This window comes from Gekko japonicus, unplaced genomic scaffold, assembly GCF_001447785.1.
Source record: "Gekko japonicus isolate JY-2015 unplaced genomic scaffold, Gekko_japonicus_V1.1 scaffold157, whole genome shotgun sequence".
Classification (NCBI taxonomy): domain Eukaryota; kingdom Metazoa; phylum Chordata; class Lepidosauria; order Squamata; family Gekkonidae; genus Gekko; species Gekko japonicus.
This window is the reverse complement of record NW_015168051.1, coordinates 464,654-485,217: the sequence shown is the minus strand read 5'-3', so window position 1 is coordinate 485,217 and position 20,564 is coordinate 464,654. Positions and strand designations below refer to the sequence as shown.

General features: G+C 42.7%; 1 protein-coding gene across 1 annotated transcript in view; it reads left to right on the top strand.

The window, feature by feature from the left end:
- PIEZO2 (piezo-type mechanosensitive ion channel component 2) overlaps nt 1-20,564 on the top strand; it is a 428,995-nt gene that overhangs the window by 236,239 nt on the left and 172,192 nt on the right. Inside the window, exons 6-7 of the mRNA XM_015414359.1 lie at nt 6,062-6,266; nt 9,732-9,945. Coding sequence (XP_015269845.1) covers nt 6,062-6,266; nt 9,732-9,945 — 419 coding nt within the window. The remainder of the gene's footprint in view (nt 1-6,061; nt 6,267-9,731; nt 9,946-20,564) is intronic.

Here is a 20,564-nt window from a genome sequence, read left to right as displayed (position 1 = left end):
GGTGGCGGTATTTTACATGTGATATTTCTAATAAAAACTCATTAAAAAAATAATCTAAAAAAAAAAAAGAATGTGGAAAAAACTTATATAGCTACACTGAAAAATGAAACCAGCATAAGGCCACAGGAACTTCCAAGGAAGGGCTAAGACAAGCAAGGTTCTGGGTATACACTAAGAGCAGAGTACAAATATGCTGAGGGAAATTTGGAAATAGATTCTGTCATCATTTATAGAACTTGGTATTTGAACTCATAAGATTTCTATTCCCTGAGCTTGGAGAAAGGGGAGGATGATCCAGATGAGCTAATAGGTGTTATCCAGGATGTCAGGGGAGAATACATAGGCATGCACTCTCCCAACCCTTGTCTGGGATCCAGTCTGTGTATACAAAGGTGCATACTTGGGGTGATATTGGGGGAAATGAGAGACACATAGAGACCTTTAATTTGATCTTTATTGGGTACTGAGAAGAGTGAGAGATGAAGGAAAATTTTAAATGCAGTGTGTAATTCAAAGTTACACACTGGTTTGAGTGGTCCCCAACCATAGATGTATGTGTAGCATCTCCAACAGAAAGGAGAGGGAGCAGGAGGTGTTGCAAACTGGGGAGTGAAGAACCAAGCTTGAAATGGAAGGTGAAAAGAGAGAGGGCAGGTAGTTTATTTTAGTTTTATTGTTACGGTCTTAAGATCAGCATACAATACAAACATAGTATGAAAAAGAAGGAAAAAACAGAGATAATATACAGAATAAAATCTAAATTTAAAAACTTTTAAAATGCAACTCCCGCAATCTAAGAATCAATGCACAGAACTCAACGACTGAACGTGTAATCTCTGCATTCTTATCTGATAGAAGCCAGTGAAGTCTTGCTTTGTTCGTATTGATGTGACCAGGTATCCTATCAACTAATGGGGTAATGATTTTAAGACGAGCCTCTCTGTAGAATGGGCAACTGAAAAACATATGCTCTACTGATTCGACCTTGCATGAAGTGCATGAACATAGCCTTTCAGGGTAGGGTTTTTTATTATACCTCCCTTAAATAACTGCAGGTGGAAGGGCAGAACATCTGGCTAGGGCGAATGCCCAAAGGGCAGGTAGATGCAGAATTGAGAGTAGCTGGGCAAGTCTAGGAAAGAGTAGGGGGGAAAGGAAGTGGCAGGAACTAGTTGGGAATGAAAAGGACAAGAGAATGCTTTGCTGGCAGAGAAAGAGGGAAGGGGGAGGGCAAGCAAAGGAGCTGCAAGCAGAGGAGCTGGGAGTGAGGTTGTGCAAACTGGACTCAGTGCAAGACTTGCTGGGGGTGAAGGGGTGGACAGCAAGAAAAGTTTATATGCTGCCTGATTCTGACATGTGAGTGTAGGCAAGAGCTGCAGTGGTGGAGGGACAGTTCTGAGATGAAACCAAACCTAAAATAAACCTTTTATAGCTAAAATACACACTTTTTTGCCAGTGGGGAAACAGGGCTTCTTGCGTTACTGGGGGAGGGAGGATGCTAATGATACAGGACAATTAGTTTACTAGTCTGGATTGTATTATATGGGGCACTCTTTCAGGGAAATGGAATGTAAGCTTATTGTTTCACAAGCCCTGGCCATTCAATTTGGTATGGGTATAGAGAGATCCCATGGAGTCACAAAACAAGTCCTTAATAACGGGATGTGACCGTTCTTCACAGGCTGTCTCATCCTGAAATGCCATTTTATTGCACGTTTCCTATCATGATTCTCTGGTGTGATATGAGATGGAGTCTGCCTACACTTTCAGCTGCATAGACCTTAGGAGTGTAAGGAAGTTTTGATAGTGAAACAGACTTAGTCCTCTCTGCTTGTCTGAATGTGACAGAGAGGTCCTGGCAACATTTCCAAATAATGAATGAGAGAAGTCTCTGGGTAGATGACAGATGTTTTGGAGGCAATCTTCATTACTTCATAGAGCTTGGATGGGATTTTTGGTGGGGATTCCAACTATCCAGCACGGGGACAGTGTGATTGGATAACTTTATAGCTGAGAACAGTCATGTGAGTCTGGGTCTTTTGTATGGTGGGAACTGCAATGCAGGTCATAAACCTAGGAAAGGGGAGATTATGTCTAGGCTAGCAAACAATTGTTTCCTGTAGTTTTAGGGAACAGGGAAAATGCAAACTTTGTTACTTGTCACATTACAGCAAAGTTAGAGATAAAACGGAAATTGAAAGCCATGTACTTGAGGGAAACAGAGAACAAATAAATCCATGGCTCATTTCCAAGCCACAATGAGGACTATCTGAACCATGAGAGTGTGTTGCAATTACTGGGAAAACACTGGTTAAGTATCATCTGCTTCAGAAAGCTTAAAAGTACTGAAGTACTTAATCCATATTCAGAATGCCTACTGCAACCATTATACTTCTAGAAGAAGTATTGGAATCCAAAATATTCCAGTAATTGTGTTGCTAAGTTAGCTTGTTTCCTCCCTGATGTTCCCACTGATATATTCCTGACTGTAATAAGAGTAAGGACATTTTTATGGTTAATTATTTAAGCAAAGTACCATCATTCAGGATTCCCTAGCAATGATATTCAACAGGCCACAATATGTACCAGAATTCTTCTGATTAGAGTTTATCTCTTCAGGATGTGCGTATTGAGTATATACCCTGCAGACTGTGTTCTGAAAGCTATTACTGTTATTTATTGAAATTCATGGAAATGAATTGTAATTATGACAAAATAGAAGATTGTATTGGTGATGTGACCATTCTGTGGTCCTCTGAAGGAGAAAGATAGTTGGCAAACAAAGAACTAAGGAGAAACAAAGCTCTTTTCCTTGTGAAATCACTTTCTCAGCACCAACAGGATAAGATATCAAATTGCTCCCTTATTTTTGGATAGATTAATAGTTTTCACTCTGTAGGAACAATGGATAAAATATTAGCTGTGAGGAAAACTTAGTTTTATAGAAGGTTCAAAGCACCACAAACTTGCATTTCAAATTATAAATTATATTTAAATGTTTATTTAAATGGACTCAGTATGTCCAGCTAACCACTCCAAAAAAGTATTGACATAGTAAACTGCTAGCAGTGCATAGGAAAGATAAACTAGACTGGGGTATGTTAAAAACTGTTGCATTGATTTGCTATTAAAAGATTTTCCCCCTCTCTGTCTTCCCCCCACCCCCATTTTTCTTTAATGCAACCGAAACTGGCAGCTGTATCATTGAATAATGTAGCTGTTGTTTTATTATAGGTGATGTGAATAATGTAGTTGTTGCTATATTATAGGTGATGCTGGTTAGTCTTGCTTTGTATCTATTTTTTTAGAATGAATTGTGACTAGGGAGACTAATATTGCATTCAGACATTGCATCAGTATTTAGCCTGAATGTGCACAAAGCCAGCTTTTTGCCTGTCTGCCTCATTTCTGTCTTTTCCCTCCTTCCCACTCTGGGTGAAAACTGATATTGGTTACCTATGCCCCCCCACCCCCCGCGAAGGGATTTATACCTGCCAAAGAATCTTAGCTTGTAGTGGTGAGAGTACTAACTACAGTTAAGCTGCATTCTTGTATTTGTATGTCATGAGAAATTACAGCTAGTTTTAAACCCTGATTATCATGCTCTGTGTGAGAAGAGTGAGAGGAGGATAATAGCATAAGCATGGCAACAAGCCAGAGCCATACACGTGTAGGTTTACTTTCATTGTGATGTGACATTTGAGAGTAGCCAAAGAAACACATGTAGATTTCAGGCAAGGATCCTGCAAATATAATTGCATTATTCAGAAGAATGGAGATTTCGTGAATAACATTGTCATGGAGAGCTAAAAAATTGAAATTATAGTTCCAAGCTGCAAATCTTTACACCAGCTAGCAGGCTTTCACTCTAACAGATTTACAGGTTTTCCAGGTGGAAAGAAAGAGGTGGGAAAAAAGCAAATAGATGGGGAGGAAGGAAGGAAGGGGGGAGAGAGAGAGGTGTAAAGAAAGCAAGTAAATGGGGAGGAAGGGAGAGGTGGAAAGAAAGCAACTTTAACTTTAAATGTGTTCTCCAATACCTCACCCACTCCAGCCAGCTTGGCTTGGCGAAGGGATTTAAAGAGACAAATGCCTTCTCCAAGCTGGCAAGTGGGGGCTTGGAGAACACCTTTAACTTTAAATGTGTTCTCCAAGCTTCTTGTTCTCCAAGCTGCTGCACCTGCTTGGCAAAGGGATTTAAAGAGACAAATGCCTTCTCCAAGCTAAGCCAGCTGGCCAGTGTGGCAGTGGAGCAAGGCTTGGAGAACACATTTAACTTTAGATGGGGAAGGAGGACAGAAAGAGAGAGAGAAAGCAAATAGATGGAGGGGGGGAAACGTAGAAAGAAAGTAATTTTAACGTCCTCCACCCCACCCCCGCTGGCTGACTGGCTTGGCTTGGAAGAGGGATTTAAAGGGACTGGCTGGCTTGGGTGGGGTTTTTTGAATGCAGTAGAGCCAAAAGCAGCCTAAGCAGACCAACACTATATTTCAGATCTATTTTGGGACTTCACAGACTTTGCTAGTCACAAGTCCAATCCAAAATGGATCTACAAGGCCCAAAACCCTCAGATATGGTTTCAAAATCCTCCATCTACTTCATGGCAATCAGAAGTCATACATGTCTGATTGGCAGCACAGTATAACAATGGCAATTGTTATTGCAGTGTTGTTTGTAGGGATGGGCACTAATCGGGAAAATTGAGGTTTGTCCCGGTTCATGGTTTATGAGGTACCACGAACCACAGACCATAAACTGGGACAAACCTCTCCCACTTTGCCTACCAGTTCGGGTTCATGAGGTTCATGGATCTTCCCTCTCTCCTTTCTGCTGGGGCTTGCAAAAACCCTTTAAACTTGTATAATCTCACAGTCTGTCTTATTGTAATGGGAAATGATAAGCAGAGAATGCAGAATACATTATTTTTGCTTTCTTCCTTCTTCTCCTTCCCCTTTTCTATCCCTGTATATTTTAAAACTCAATAAAAACATATACACACAAAAAAAGAGAAGGCATTTGACGAGACTGTGGTCTCTTTATATGCCTTCTCCAAGCATCAGTACCAGCACCAGCATGTCTGCCAACACAAACCACACAAACCCACCTGGGAGGTTCATGGGGACTCATGAGAGTGGGATGGCATGAACTGAGGTTTGCAAAGCATGAACTGTGCCTGGTTCGTGATGAATTTCAGTTCATAATTTGGTTCATGCCCCCCCGTAGTTGTGTGGTGAGTGCAACAAGACAGCCAAAGTAAAGGAAGAAATGCTTTCAATGAAAGGCAGTATAAGAATTGAGAGGAGTGGGAGGGATAATACAATAAAGATAATTTTATCAGATGTGTATTTGGTTGAATGGATTAAGGAGAAGACAGCCTAGTAGAGAGTAACAGTGCTAACCTCCAGGTGGGGTATGACAATCTCCCAGAATTACAACTGATCTCCAGGCTACAGAGCTCAGTTCCCCTAGGGAAAAAATGGCTGATTTGGAGAGTGGACTCTATGGCATTATACTGTACTGAGATACTTCCCTTCCCCAAGCCCACCCATCCCCAGGCTCCGTGTCCAAATTTCCAGCAATTTCCCAACCCAGAGTTGACAGTGACACCCCTAATGGGGAGAAAGCCGACAAGAATCTTACACTAGTTTGTGCTATAGTCATGAGAGGGGTAATGATTTGGCATTGTAGGGTAGTTTGAAGAATGGGAAAGAAAGCAGAATAGAGGAGGACGAGAGGATGACGATGAGAAGATTGGATTTATACCCTCCACTTCACTATCTAAAGGAGTCTCAAAGTGGCTTACAATCTCCTTTCCCTTCCCCTCCTTACCCTGTGAGGTAGGTGGGGCTGAGAGAGCTCTTTTGAGAACTGCTTGTGAGAGAACAGCTCTGAAACAGGCTCTCAACTGGGGGTTATGGTGCCTACTTAGGAAATGGAAGAATACTTATGAATTAACACTGGGATACATGGCATGGGATGTGTGATTAATGTGGGTCTTTAAAAAGTAAGATATGCTCTTGTAGTGAATTCCAATATCACAATAGTTTTCTCTCATTTTCAGAATGAAGGAGAGGGAATAGAGGCAGAAGATGCATTAATATATGAAGATTTTGATGATGCAGAGTGTGGGGAAGAAGAAGAAGAAACAACAAAATTAAAATTGCTACGACGAATTGCCTCAATAGCTTCCAAAATCAAGGAAATTATTGGGAATGTTATAACCACGGCTGGAAAAGTTGTTGTTACAATTTTACTTGGTTCAACAGGTAGGCTCTTTTGAACAGTTGCTCAAGAACCATTAGATTAAAAGTGTAAATTAGATTAAAGATACAAATGAGCTCTTAGTCATTGAGAGCTTTGGTAAATAGCCCTTTTAATAGTAAAGGACTATATATATATTACTTAGTTGCTTTGAATGTACATTTTAATGTAATTTTAGCTGCTTTAATTTGTTTTTTATATTAGACATAGTTAGATAGCCATTATCCTCAGTATTTTTAGTGATTATCCTCAGCAATTGCTGCCCAATTAGGAATACTAATTAGTGTGATGCTAAGAAGAGGAATGTGCTTTTTCGTGAACCATCTGGAAGTACTTATTAAATCAGGATAGATCACCATAAGGGCTGATTTTGTGTTACAGAATAACAGTTCCTTGCTGTTTGTTTGTCAAGTTGAAAATCAAGGCATGCACTGTTTGCTGATAATTTAGACCTAATTCTGGCAATATGGAAGTACTCCATTCAAGCATATTGATAATATTCAAAGTACTGTTTCTTAATATGTTGTCTGTAGATTGAGAAAGCAAAAGTAGTCTAAACTGTGAATGTGATTTTTAATATAGATAGTACTAAGAGGCTATAGCAGGGGTCCCCAACCTTTTTGAGCTTGCGGGCACCTTTGTAATTTTGATACAGTGTGATGTGTGCAGCCACAAATTTGTTGCCACCAGAGGCAGAGCGTGCCGCAAAATGTCTACCACAGCTTACCCTCAGTCATACAGTGAAGATCCTTGTGCTGTGGTGGCAGCTTCTGTCACAGTAAAGTGTTTTGAAATCTGCACTGCCAATCAAATCGTAATGGCCATTCAGAAGTCTTGCTGAATAAGAGCCCCGCTTGACCTCACCCATTTTCTAAAAACAATTGGTGGGCTCTAGAAAACACTTGGTGGGCTCCACATCGGGTCCCCTGGGCTAATCTAATAGACATAGGAAGTTGCCTTAATAAGAATTTGTATAACTAGGCCTTCAGATTTAGCCATGTCGGTCAGCTCAGTGTGTCTCAGCTACTATAACTAGGGTTACCAAGCTAAGCCTGGCAGCCAACAGGAGCGTCGAGGGTGGGGAGGGACATAAGTGGGTGTAATGTTGCCAATGTCACTACGTTACTTCCAGATGCAACCCAGAAGTGACAGTGAGTAGCTCTAGGAACTGTCAGAAACTCTATTGTAAAACCAGAGAGTTTCTGGCAATTCCTACAACTATCCATTGTCACTTCTGGGTTGTACTTGGAAGTGACATAGCAGCTCAGAGACCAGCAGAAGCACCACATATCGTGAGAAGTTGAGTCATTGTAATGGCTGGTGTTCATAGTTTACAGTCAGTTTTCTGATAAAATCTTAACATTCCTGTGAAATCAATCACATCATCAGCACTCTTCAACACTTAAGGAATAAAATAGGGGAACACCCTTTTGTAATTGTAAAACATACCTATCTTACTCCAAGGATAGACTAACTGTCTAAATATCCCCTCCCAAATACTGTACATTGCTGAGAGTTTTTGCTGTACATTCATTGACTATACTACAAAACAAGATTTTTTACACTGGCCTCTTTTTGTAACACCCCTCTGCCTCCGGCTTTATATAAAATCAGGACCAAATGGTTGTGCACATCATGGATCAGAAGAAGTGTGCTGTGATTCGTGAAAGCTTATGCTGAAATGAACTTTGTTAGTCTTTGAGTGTTCTTTGACTCCTGTATAATTTTTACTTATTTATTTTAATTTTATTTTTTAACATAAAATTTGCTGTGCAGAATTGTCTAAATAGTCTCCAAAATGTTTAATAGGATGTTTAATCTCACAGTGGGTTTGTTGTACTTATAAAAGACCAGGCATCAAAAGACGTGCGCACACTAATCTAAGAAATTTCTTAAAGCGTATTCTTCCCCACCCCACCCCCCAATACAAACAGCAAGTGTGATTTCCAGAAACAGATCTCAGAAAATGACAGTGGAGTGTGTGCACCACTCATCTAAATGATTTGTTTTATTAGGTAAAGACCTGGCATGTTGAGGAGACGTGGCCCTTTAACTATATCACACAGAACATGTAGCCATGTATTGTATCCATAATTTAATATACAGAAAATGGTGTACGTTCTGTTCTTAAAATAAGTAATGAAGATTAATCTGGGTCATATTTATTGGGGTGAATCATGTTGTGCAACTTTACACCTATTCTCATCCCCTTTATGAACAGTAGGCAGCACACCAAGATGGGTAGCCGTGCTCGTCTGTCTGTAGCAGTAGAAAAGAGCAAGAGTCGAGTAGCACCTTAAAGACTAACAAAAGTTGTGGCAGGGTAGGAGCTTTTGTGAGTCACGGCTCACTTCTTCAGTAGGTGGCAGGATTGCCAAAACTTTCAGGTTAGTTTCTGTCTAAGATAATGTATTAAGATGTGGAATGTGAATGTTAGCATTTTCTGTACTGAAGTACCTCAGTATTTTTAGTTATATTCATCAATTAAGTATATAACTGTCACTGAAATGCACCCTTGAATATAATAATGCTGTAGATGGGGGTGGGTGGGATGGTTAAAAGCTTCAATTAAAAAAAAAGGGGTGTTTTGGCCCCTGCCACACTGGGGGGAAAGGGACGGGCTGAAGCGCGGCTTTTGAAAGCCGCATCAAAAGAAACACGCCGCGGCGGGATCACATTGATCCCCTGAGCCGCGCGCATCCCTCCCCGGCAGGATCAGATGCCGGGGGAAGCGACGGAGGGGAACGGGAGACTGCCGAACTGCGCATGTCTGAGCATGCGCAGTTCAGGCAGGAGCTGGGGATGCGCCGGCAGAAAGACGGGCTGGCGATCCCACGGCCGGCCTTGATGCGGCCGTCGTGGATGAACCACCTCGTTCATTTTTTATGCGTCTCTTTGGGGGAAGGGCCGGATCAGGGACGGGTGCGCAACGCTGCCCAGATGTTGCAGTGGGATCGCACCCGTTTGCTCCAGCCCTGATCCGGCCCACTCCCGGCCCAAAACCCCTCGTGTGGACAGGGCCTTTGTGTGTTTGCCTGGAAGTCATAATTGACCTGGTGACCCCTACTGGGGGCCTGGATATTTTTCAGAGAGGTGGCTGCATCCGGCCTCTGGTATTCCTTGGAAGTTTCCCTTCCCTGCTTAGCTTCTGATATCTGACAAATTTGGGCTTGCCTGAGCTATCCAGGTCAAGGCAAAAGCTTCAATTTTTGATGGGAATCTGTTACAATTATGATAACTGAAACTTTTAGAATTGTGAACAAAATGTATTTTTACATAAGCAGTTGTATGCTACTTATGTCTTTCACATACTGCAGTAAAACGGAAAAATGGATTTCAGTTAGTAAATTTGGATTATCTTAAGTAACTGATTATACTTATTTTTAAAGCATCTTATTCTGTTTTCATGTAGTACAGATATTTTGAGTACATAAAACACTAACTGCACTTCATTCTTTTTTTTTTTGTAGGAATGATGTTGCCATCAATGACCTCAGCTGTATATTTCTTTGTATTCTTGGGGTTATGTACATGGTGGTCCTGTTGCCGAGTATTTGATCCGCTGATATTCAGCTGTCTCTGTGTACTAATGGCTATATTTAGCGCAGGCCACTTAATCGGACTATACCTGTACCAGTTACAGTACTTCCAGGAAATTATTCCCCCCAATGACTTCTATGCCAGGTAAGAGGGTTTCTATGCCTCTTTAAGAAATCGGGGCACTCTCTAGTTGGCCTGTGCTTGCCCTTCCATTTGACTGATGATTTTACAGAATAAGCTGCTGTAACCATATGGTTATTATTGATTATAGAGTTAAAAGAAATTATCTGTATTAAATATGTCTAAATAGGAACAAACTGTAAGATATGTGTTATATCTTAAGTCAGCATCACAGAAAGATGTAATGAAACAACAGGGCTGTAATAAGTGTTACTGGACTCAGGACTGTACTGCGGTGATAAATAACATGAACCTATTCAATAGTGTGCAGACTTTCCGGGAAATAGATTTATATTTACAACATCAGAGGTGCCCTTACTAGAATTCTTAACATCAAAAAGGCAGTTTTTGTATGGTCAGTATGGGAATTCTTGAGGCAAACAGGTTACAATGGGAAGTGAATAGCAACTGTATGATAAGGCTTACTCTGGGAAACTGCTTCAACCTTCCAGGAGTATATTAATCCCAATGGTAAATCCAAAACTGGTTTTTTTGACATGTGGATGTTCCTTAATTTAAAATAATGGCACAATACAATGCAACGTAATGCAATGCAATACAATACAGTACAAGGTCTTACAGTGCAGCCATGCTACAAGCCCAATTTCACTGCAAAACCACCAGATGACCTCACCAACAAATCAGATACTGATTCAAGCCTACCTGTCTTACCCATCCACACCTGCTTGATTCTTCACTAGCCATTGTAGCCACCTCCAGCTAAGGGAAGTTTAAAAGTGCATTTGTTGTAGTACAATGATTTTCCCATTTCCCAAGCGCCCAACTAAGGGTGCTTGATTCATGTTTCCTGGCTGGAAATGGAAAAGGCAATAATGAGCAAACTAGCAGGCTTCAACCAATGTACAGAATTCCCGTGACAGTTCATATTGCAAAATACATGGCACAAGTATTTCCACTCATAGAACACTATTCAGCTTCCTCCTCCTGCAGCAGTCCAAAATACCCTGGAATTTTGTTCCTGGGAGAGAGGGGGACCTCCAGGAACAGGGTTTCAGGAGGCATTTTGCTCCACTGATGGAAATCCCCTCACCAGTGGAAATGTCTGGATACAAGCCATGACAGCTCATGCCATTAATGTGTAATCACACAATATATATGTAAATATGGAGGGAATAAGCATATATTAGTTGTGCTCTCTGGGCCTCACACTGATTGTGCCTGTGGAGAACCTGTATTTGGAAACTAGATCTAGTGCTTAGGGACATAAATCCAGTCTCTTCAGAGATGCAACTTGGACTATGTTTGCCCAGTTGGAAAAATCATGACATCTCACTCAGTTTTCTTCCATCCAGCACAGCAGTAGCATCAATTTGGAACCTTCTCCATGAGGTTCATTTTATTGGACCTAGTTTCTTCATTGTTTTGTTTAGTAGTAATAGGCCCCGGTCACACGGGCAGGAAACTGCGGGGGGAAAGCGTGGCAGTTTGCCCCGGGGCAAACTAACGCGTGGTAAAGAGATCAGACCTCCCGTTGAGGTACCGTGGAGGTACCGTGGAGGTTCCGTGGGAAGGGAGAGGTGCTGATTGCAAGACAATTCCACGCACAAAAAAGAAGCGCGCGGTGCGGCAAACTGGATGTGTTTTTTTCCATGTACACCACGACTGCGCATGCTCCGTTGGGTGCTTGTGCGCATCCACGGAGATGTGGGGAAAAAAAACTTTTTTGCAAGGGGACATGGGCGGGCGCCGGATGCCTCCGGAAACACGATCAGACGCCTGCCCTTGCCCCGCAGTTACCGGAAACTAGTACCTCCGAGGTACTAGTTTTTTGCTGCGTGTTTTCGGCGGGAAGCCTCAGTTGAGCCACGGAAGTGCTACGCTTCCCAGATGTGCCGGTGAGATCGCGCCCGGAAACTCCGCCTGTCTTCCATCGCTCTAGCGTGGCTAATGCTCCGTGTGACCGCAGCCATAAATAGTTATAGTATATATTGTCTTCTTCACAGTATGCTGCAGTGCTTAGATGCCTATGGCACACAAGACCATCTTTCAATGTTGTTGACAGAGCAGGAAAAAAATTTCTTCATGTGGGCATGATTGTTGTCTCCGCTGCTGAGGGGAACAACACAAAGTTAACACCTGCATCTGTAACTAGAAATGTAAGTGGCCAAGCCAAAATTGGTCTCCGTGTTCACAGGCTGCCCTTTAGGAGAAAGCCATAAGGGCATCCAACAAACTGGCAACCCTTGTTGCCACATAGCAGACTGCTCCTACCTCAACAGCTTCTTAACACCCTGACAGTGGAGGCTTGGCTTCAACGCCTGCTCCAATACCCTCTTATAAGGACTCTGCTTCACATGTGCTCTATAAGGCATCCAAGAGTGAAGGATCAGTCCCAATCTCCAGTCAAGATAAAGAAACCAAAGCAGCATTGGTCCTCTCCAGTTTCAAGCACGGAGGTGGCTGCTTCAATTCATTCCACTGCTCTACAAGTGTCAGGACCTGTTTTAGAGACAATGTCTATGAGGATTTTATGGTCCTCATCACCAGTGATTGAAAACCCATGGATACCCATTGTTTTGGTGTTAGGAGGGCAGATCAAGTTCTTTCCAAATTTAACCTTCTCATCCATTGGTGCTCAGGCTTCACTTTCTTTGGGATCAGTTTCTTTGGGATCAATCATCATCTTTATCCTGACATCAAAGATCCTCCAAAGACATTCTCCCTTATTCTTGGTCACGGTCTTATTAGTCTCTGTCTCAGGGCAAAAAATTCCCATTGAGATCATCAGGCTTTAGTTCCAGATAGAGACTTCTATAGGGATGGCTCTGGTTTCTGACCAATCTTCCTGGATTATTGGGAGACTAACTATCTGTACTGTCAGTCATGAGACTGGTACTTTCCATATTATCTGGGCCATTGTGCTGCTCCCTTGGGGTGGGGTTCCTTGCATCCTAGCACAATTGTGTCCTGCCAGGTTTTTCTTGCATAGGAACATGCAGTTCCAATGGCCCAGCCTACAGCTGGGAAATCAAGAGCCCTGGGACTGGCCCCATCGCCACTGCTTTTGACTTATCTCTGATGCTCTCATCCCCTAACTTGTTGGCTATGCAGCTGGTTCTCCACTTGTCACCAGTGCAGGTAGCTGCATGACAGATTCCCCCATGTTAGGGATTCAGCTTTGAGCACCTCAAAACTGGAAGAAGGATATTTACCTTTGGATTCTGAGGATTCCAGCAAGGCTTCGGATTCATAACCCTCAAATGTTGTCTTGGATTTTCAGGTTTTCTGTCCTATAGAAGACATTCTACTCTACTCTGAACAAATCATCTGTGTGGCCACTATGTTTGGGCAGCAAATTGTACACCATCCTCCCAGGAAGCAGGTGCTGTCTTTGTAATCATGGACTCAGATTCACACATGTTGGTTTCACTCATGATGATCCCAGCTCTGCTGAAGGTTACCAAGGACACCTGGTTGAAACCAGTCTCTGTAACATGTATAGGGTATAACTTTAGATTCCTCTTCACTCATCCATCACCAGACTCAACTACAGTTGTGGCTTTGTTAGGGATGCAAATTTCTCATTTAGCTCCAACTATTACAGGGGGGAAGGCTAGATGGATAAGAACATACACCTTGGCTGCTCTGTCCTTCAAAGTGTCAAACTACACCTGGCCTGTATGATGAAGTATCAGTATTTGACCACCTTCCCAAGGACATAAAGAAATGGCTTTCATGGCAGTGACCGGGGACACTGAAGCATTCAACTGACTGCAATATGGCATCATATGTGGCTCCACTCTGTCTCTCTGCAACCCAGGATTAGGACATGAACTCACAGTGTTCTGCCTTAGAAGTCCATTGCAGCTGGCAAGCCAGATCCAAACATGCCTTAAGTCTCATGGCATGGAGACCATGAAGAAGTAAGAACAGGTTGCTTACCTGTAACTGTTCTTCGTATGACCCACCCACCTTCTCTGTAACAGGTTCTTTTAACCTCTTTGGTACACTCTTATGTTTTTGGAATGTATAGCTTCCACTGGAGCATATGGAGTTGGAACTGCATCTCTGAGGGAACAGGATTCATGCCTACATGCTAGCTCTAGAAATTTCCAAATAGAGGCTCTATGCAAGAAACCCATTAGTATGAATGAGCATTTGATCACTCAAAGAACAAAATTACAGCTAAGCAATGTTGTGCTTTTTAGAGGGGAAAAATAATGTTCATAATTTTTCATTTTTTATATTTACATTTGTCAAAGACATTGTGGAGATTCCTAATTTTATTCTAAATACCATTATGTGTGTAGGTGTTGCTACTATTATTCCTCTGTGAATTTGAGTAGTTGTAAACACATAGATTCTCTTCTGCCATCTACAGGCCAGAGTAAAAAAATATCATTTTGATGACAGCTAGCTGGTATTGTTGTTACTCCTTTTCATTTCACATATTTTAAAGGACAGAGACAATTGTGGGTGCAAAATGTCCATTGGTTGCTGGGGTTTCCTAATTTCCTGTTTTTTCAGTCATGTTTGTAAAATAATAAAAAAGAAATAATGAAGCATTTGAAACCATTGCTACATTTTGAATCAAGGTAATGAATCCTCCTTGTATCTAACTCATCTGTGGATATGTGATAGAAATTCTTTAGCAGCAAAGTGTAAATTAAATATGACAGGGCATACAGCAAGATTAGTCTGATGAATGACACAAATAGTGCTTAAGATTGCACATTTTTATTCAGGCTCCATTTTTTACAAAATCCAATCTCTTCTCTTCTTCTTCTTCTAAAGTAAAATTAAGGCAAATTTCCTTAAGAAAACACATATGCTTAGTGGAGAAGTCAGGGCCAGCCCGAGGTTGTTCCGTGCCCTTGGCGAAACTAGTGCCCCCCCAGGCGAGGCTGCATTGTGACACCCCCCCTCACCTTGGGTCTCCCCCCCACCGCCGCGTGCCTCTCCGGTGCTCAAGCCGGGTGCTAAGCTGGGCGCATCGGGTTGGGGGGAGAGGGGGCTACAAGACTCTTCGGAGGGTGGCCCTTCTGCTTTTTCTTTCCCCTCCACCCACTTCCCCCTGTCTCTCCTTCCCCACCAGGGGACCGGGACCCCCCCCCAGCCGTGTGCGCCCCGTCCCCTCACTCCCCGCAGGGGGGGTGGCACCAAGGAGACTCACCAAGGGCGGTGTGGAGGAGCCGTCTGGTCCAAGCAGGCCTGTCTCAGAGGAGGAAGCGGCGGCGGGTGTGCTCCAGCTCCCTCTATGCACCACGCATGCCTACCTGAGCCACCCTGCCGCTGGGCCCTTCAGGCGGTGCCGTCCACCTCCTCCCCACCCTGCAGGCCACCTGTGCCTCAGGACAGGCCCCGAGCGCAGCAGGGGGGGCACTTCCTCCCACCTCCCTTCCCTGCCCGCTTATGGGCACACTGGGCGCTGGACTTGGGGTGAAAGAGGCGGTGGTGGCGGTGGAAGCAGCTGTCCCCCGGTCAGAGACTAGATGCATGCACGGCTTTTGGTGGGGGGACAGGTGCAGTTTGGCGCCCCTAAGGGCTGGCCCGCTCTAGGTGAACACCTAGTTCGCCTAGTGAGTGAACCGGCCCTGGGAGAAGTAAACTGTGTAAACTGTCATTTTAACATTGTTTTAGTTGTATTGTACTAATTGATGTAAACCGCCCTGAGCCAATTTATGGGGAGGGCAGTATATAAATCAAACAAATAAGTATACTTTTAAAGTAAGCACTGCGATTAAGGAAATATTTAGTGTATTTCAGGCATGGTTGATGCCTCCAACCCCTGCAATTACTCCAGGGGACTGCAAGCCCCACCAAAGGTGTACTGCGCCAGCAAGCCCCAAGGCTGAGGAAGTTGTCTGTCAGGTCTTAGCAGGGCATGGCCTTGACATAGTCTACTTGGGAGTCAGCCAGCTTGAAGGAGCCCAACTGGCACTCAGCAGCATACTCAGCAGCAGAAGCCAACCCACCCAAGTTCCTATGAGTGATAACCCTGGCACTGAGACCCAGGGGAGCTTTGGCCCAGGGACCTGTCACTTCCCAGGACTGGATTGGGGAGAGAAGATTGGCTGAGCCCAAGGTTGGCCCTCTCTTAGGGAAGCATTTAAAAGATATGCCCAGGAGCAGCCAGGGAGGAAGAGCCAGACCCATTCCTTGGCAGGTGGGAATAGGTGATTTGGCAGAGCACAGTGTAGAAATTGGGTGAAGAGAAACTCCTTCTTCTTGCTCTATTCTGAGACTGTATCCTGTGACAGTTGGCCAACTAGAGCAACCCTGGAGCATGAGATAGCCCTGGACTCAGACCTGACCCCAGCGGTACCTAACAGACTGCTTATGTTTTTAATTAGCTTGACTGTAGAGACTCTATAACAAAATGTCTTGAAACAGTGGTGTGTCGCAGAACAGCACATGCCTTGGATTGCCTCAGATTTAAAACACAAAAAGACAAAGCAAGAGATTGATTTTGATATAATGGTGAAGATGAATGTTTTCTTTTGTGAGAGCTCCCCATAAATCAAGCATTTTTCCTTCTGAATTAGTAGAAGAGAAGCTATGGTGTTAACAAGGGTTTCTGTGGCTGCGGTCACACGGAGCATTTGCCGCACTGATGATACGGATGGTAGGTGGATTTTCCGGGCGCGATCACACCGCAACATCTGGAAAGCGTAGAGCTCCCGTGGCTAACCTGAGGCTTCCCGCCAAAAATGCGGAGTAAAAAACTAGTACCTCCGAGGTACTAGTTTCCGGAAGCCGTGGGGCAAGGACGGGCGTCTGATCGTGTTTCCGGTGGACTTACGTGGCATCCGGTGCCCGCCGCTGTTCGTTGCACACAAGGGGTTTTTTTGGTCTCCCAAGTCTCCACAGGTTGCGCAACAGCGCATGCGCACAAAGAGCGATTGCTAGTGCGATCGCGCCGCGCGGCTTCTGTGCCGCGCTGCAGGATACCTGTCTGGTCGGCATCTCCCCCCTAACCATGGGACCTCGACCGGGACGTGTGCTCGGGCGGCCGCTCGTTAGTTTCCTCTGGGGCAATTAGCCACGCCTCCCCCCCCCGTGATATCCGGCCGTGTGACCGGGGCCTGTATTGTGCTTATGAAGCTGATTTGGCCAAAAAACTTTGCTTTCCTAACAAAGACTCCTGTCAGAACTGAAGAAATAAGTACTGAACGTTGTCAGTAGATGGCATACAGTATGGCTTATGCAAGCAAAAAGAGCCTCCACTCATACTACTCGTTTAACTACAGGCTCCAGTTTCCACCTCAAGGCATTAGCCTCAGAAACCCTGAGCAAAACAATATGCCTTTCAGATCATGATTTGGTGTGGCCATCCCAATCTAGTCCTGAAAGATTCCCCCTTTTGCATTTCTTTGGTCAGTAGATGTCAGTTCTTTATGGCTACAGTGTGCGAGTGATTTTGAAATGTCTCGGTTCTCTTTTCTTTCTGCTTTCTAACACATATTCATATATGTGCTCAAAAGCACTAGAACCAATGGCACTCATCCACACGTGGACTTACTGTACAATTTATTTACTTTGCAACTGTTCTAATGTGTAGTTTCTTGTAAATGGGGTGAATTCAGCCAGATTTGTAAAGTAATTGTATTCTTACACATATTTTCAAAAATAATATAAGGAAAATAAAGGTAGCTATGTCATTTATGGCCATTAAAGCCAACAAGTAGATAGTATGCTATTGAGAGCAACAATTGTTTACTATACAGCTGTGATCATTCTGTGTCTTGCGGAATATAGTTTCTATTGTGGGATCATCTACATCCTCTTGATTTCTTACAGTTCTGGCTTTTGTTTTAAATAACAGAGTTTTATTTTCAATCAAAATTGTTTAAATTACTAGATTAAATCATACTTGCATGATTTATTCTGCTTTTGATGAATTTGCTGAATTTGGCTTTCTGTGTTGTGGAATAATTTTTGACTGTTGATGGAACAGAAGTAGTATTGCCAATATGATTAAGCAAGTGGAAAATATGAAAGGGAAAGGGTTGCTGGATACTTGGAACTGATGCTGAAAGGTTTACACTTGATGTGATGGACAGCAATCCTCTTCATGTTGTCAAGCTATAATGAAAAGAGAATAAAACAATGTGCTTTTAATTATTAGTGAACTGCGATGTCTTGTACAAGAATGAACAGTTCTTGGCTGGGATAGCGAATAGATTTCATTATGAAGTAGGAATATTGTTGTATTTTTAGTGTTAATTACTAAAACTGTGAGCTAATGCAATAAAGCTTATAATTGATTGATTGAAGTAGAAATACAAAATGAAAGATTGTTATTTTTTCACTTATATTAATTTATCAGACTATTATTGTGGTTGTTGAACTATGAGGATTTGAATTACAGTTTTGATAGCTTCTCAACTTTTATCTTTTCTACATTTTTTTCTTTATCATCATTACCTAACAATATAGACATGGGACAGTTCGTGAGGTAAATGGGGAAGATACTAGGATTCCTGCAAAGAAAAGGAATAACAGTTAATGTGGGGGCTAATGCTCCTAAAAATATGCACATTCCAACTCTCAGGTGGTTTATCTGAACTCTAATCACAGTAGACACTAGTCTTTTCTTCTTTGTATCATTGCTCCAAAGCAAGATGAAAAATCAATGGACGTTTTAACTAAAGTTCACTGCTTGCTTTGTTATAGCTCAGAAGAAACTATTTAGTTGGTTGGTATTGGTCCTGCTGTTGGGACATCTGTGTATTGACTTCTGGTGCATCTTCTTCTTGTTGATCTTGTACTGTTGTACTGACTGTACCTGATCTTACTCTCAGAGCTGTCAGTAGATGGTGATGCTGCCCATCTGGACCACCTGCCACATGATGTCTTAGTTGCCACAGTCGCACCACCCTTTGCCCCGCTTCTATTGGTCAATTTTCCACTCGAGGTCGCACAGCCCCATTTTGACCCACGGCTTCACCTGATTTTCCCCACGGTTTCGTGATCCTGTTTTTTTAGGATCACGAAACTGCGAGGAAAATTGGGTCAAGATGCGGCCGTGCGGCTTCGAGTGGGAAATTGACCAATAGAAGCAAGGCAAAGGGAGGTGCGACCATGGCGCAGCTCTTGTGTGAAATCAGTCTGTAATATACTAGCTTATTACTATTCATAGGAAACTTAGATTAAGTATTCTTGTTGTACTTACCATCTAGATACTCAAGTGATACACATAACCTTCAAGCTTACTATTATTGAATTTACATTATTAATCTGTATGTTGTTATTATTTGTTATTCATGAATTCAATAAAATGTTAACTATGAAAAAAATGGAGATGAATTATATTAAACATCCTCTTGTAATATGTTTGAGAACAAAGTGACGTTTAAAATTGCCTGGTTATTTTGCCTGCCTGGTGTGTTGTTTTGCTGTGTTTTGTTACCTTTATATAATGCAGAACTCTCAGGCTGCAGTCACACACATTAAATAATCCACTTTCAATGCACTTTCCAACTGGATTTTTACGGTGTGAACTGGTAAAATCCAATCGAAAGTGCATTGAAAGTGGATTATTTAGTGTGTGTGACTGCAGCCTTAGAGTGTAACCGTTTTTTCTTCTGCTGCTATGCCTGGATTAATGGCTCATGATTTCTCTCTTTAACTTAACACTACATGGTTGACATTTATCCATAATGTTTAAATTATTATGTACATAGAGTTTTAGATTCGACCACTCTACATTTCAGATTAATTCTCTTTAGAAGGAAAAATATTACCAGAAGGAATGCATGCTGGATTTGCTGTCAATCTGGGGACTGCCAAAGATAAAGAAACGAAAGGTGACAAAAATAGAATCATAAGTCTAAATGCAGCATTCAGCAACTTGCATACAGAGACCAGGAGAACTATTATAATAACCAGTGTAAAGAAACAGAAGAGAACAACAAAAAAGGAAGAACAAGAGCCTGTTACATAATATCTCAGAAACCAAAGGGAAATTAAAGCACGGTTAGGCATACTGAAAGATCAACATGGAAATACATTAACTGAACAGGGCAAAATAAAGAAAAGATGGGAACAATATGCTGACGAAATATACAGAAGAGCTTTACGGATGACAGATTCCTTCCAAGGAGAATCTTTGAAGAAGAATCTGCTAATTTAGAAAGCTATGTGAAAGCTGCACTGTAGCACTCGGGAGGGTGGAAAAAATCACTAGGAGTACATGGTTTCAATAGAGCTATTTCAAGTCACAGAAGATGGAGTCCAACAAAATCTTAACAAGGATATGCCAACAAATATGGAATACAAAGCAATGGTCCACAGACTGGAAGTGCTCGATTTACATACCAATTCCGAAAAAGGAGACATCAAAGTCTGCAGCAACTATTGGACCATCTCACTAATTTCTCATGGGAGTAAAGTGATGCATGACCAAAAGGAGAGTCCCCTTCAGGGGCTCTGGGGTGCAGAGCACAGGACAGCCAACCTTGGGGCTGGCCACACCCCCAGGAGGAGGATGGCTAGGAACAGTGGTTTCTGCTGCTTCCAGTCCTAATACCAGACCTCTACCCTTGGTTAACCTAACAAGCAAGTTGGGGAAGGTGCTGACAGCAGAAAGGCTTTCAGTCGCACCCATTGTCCCCACCCTA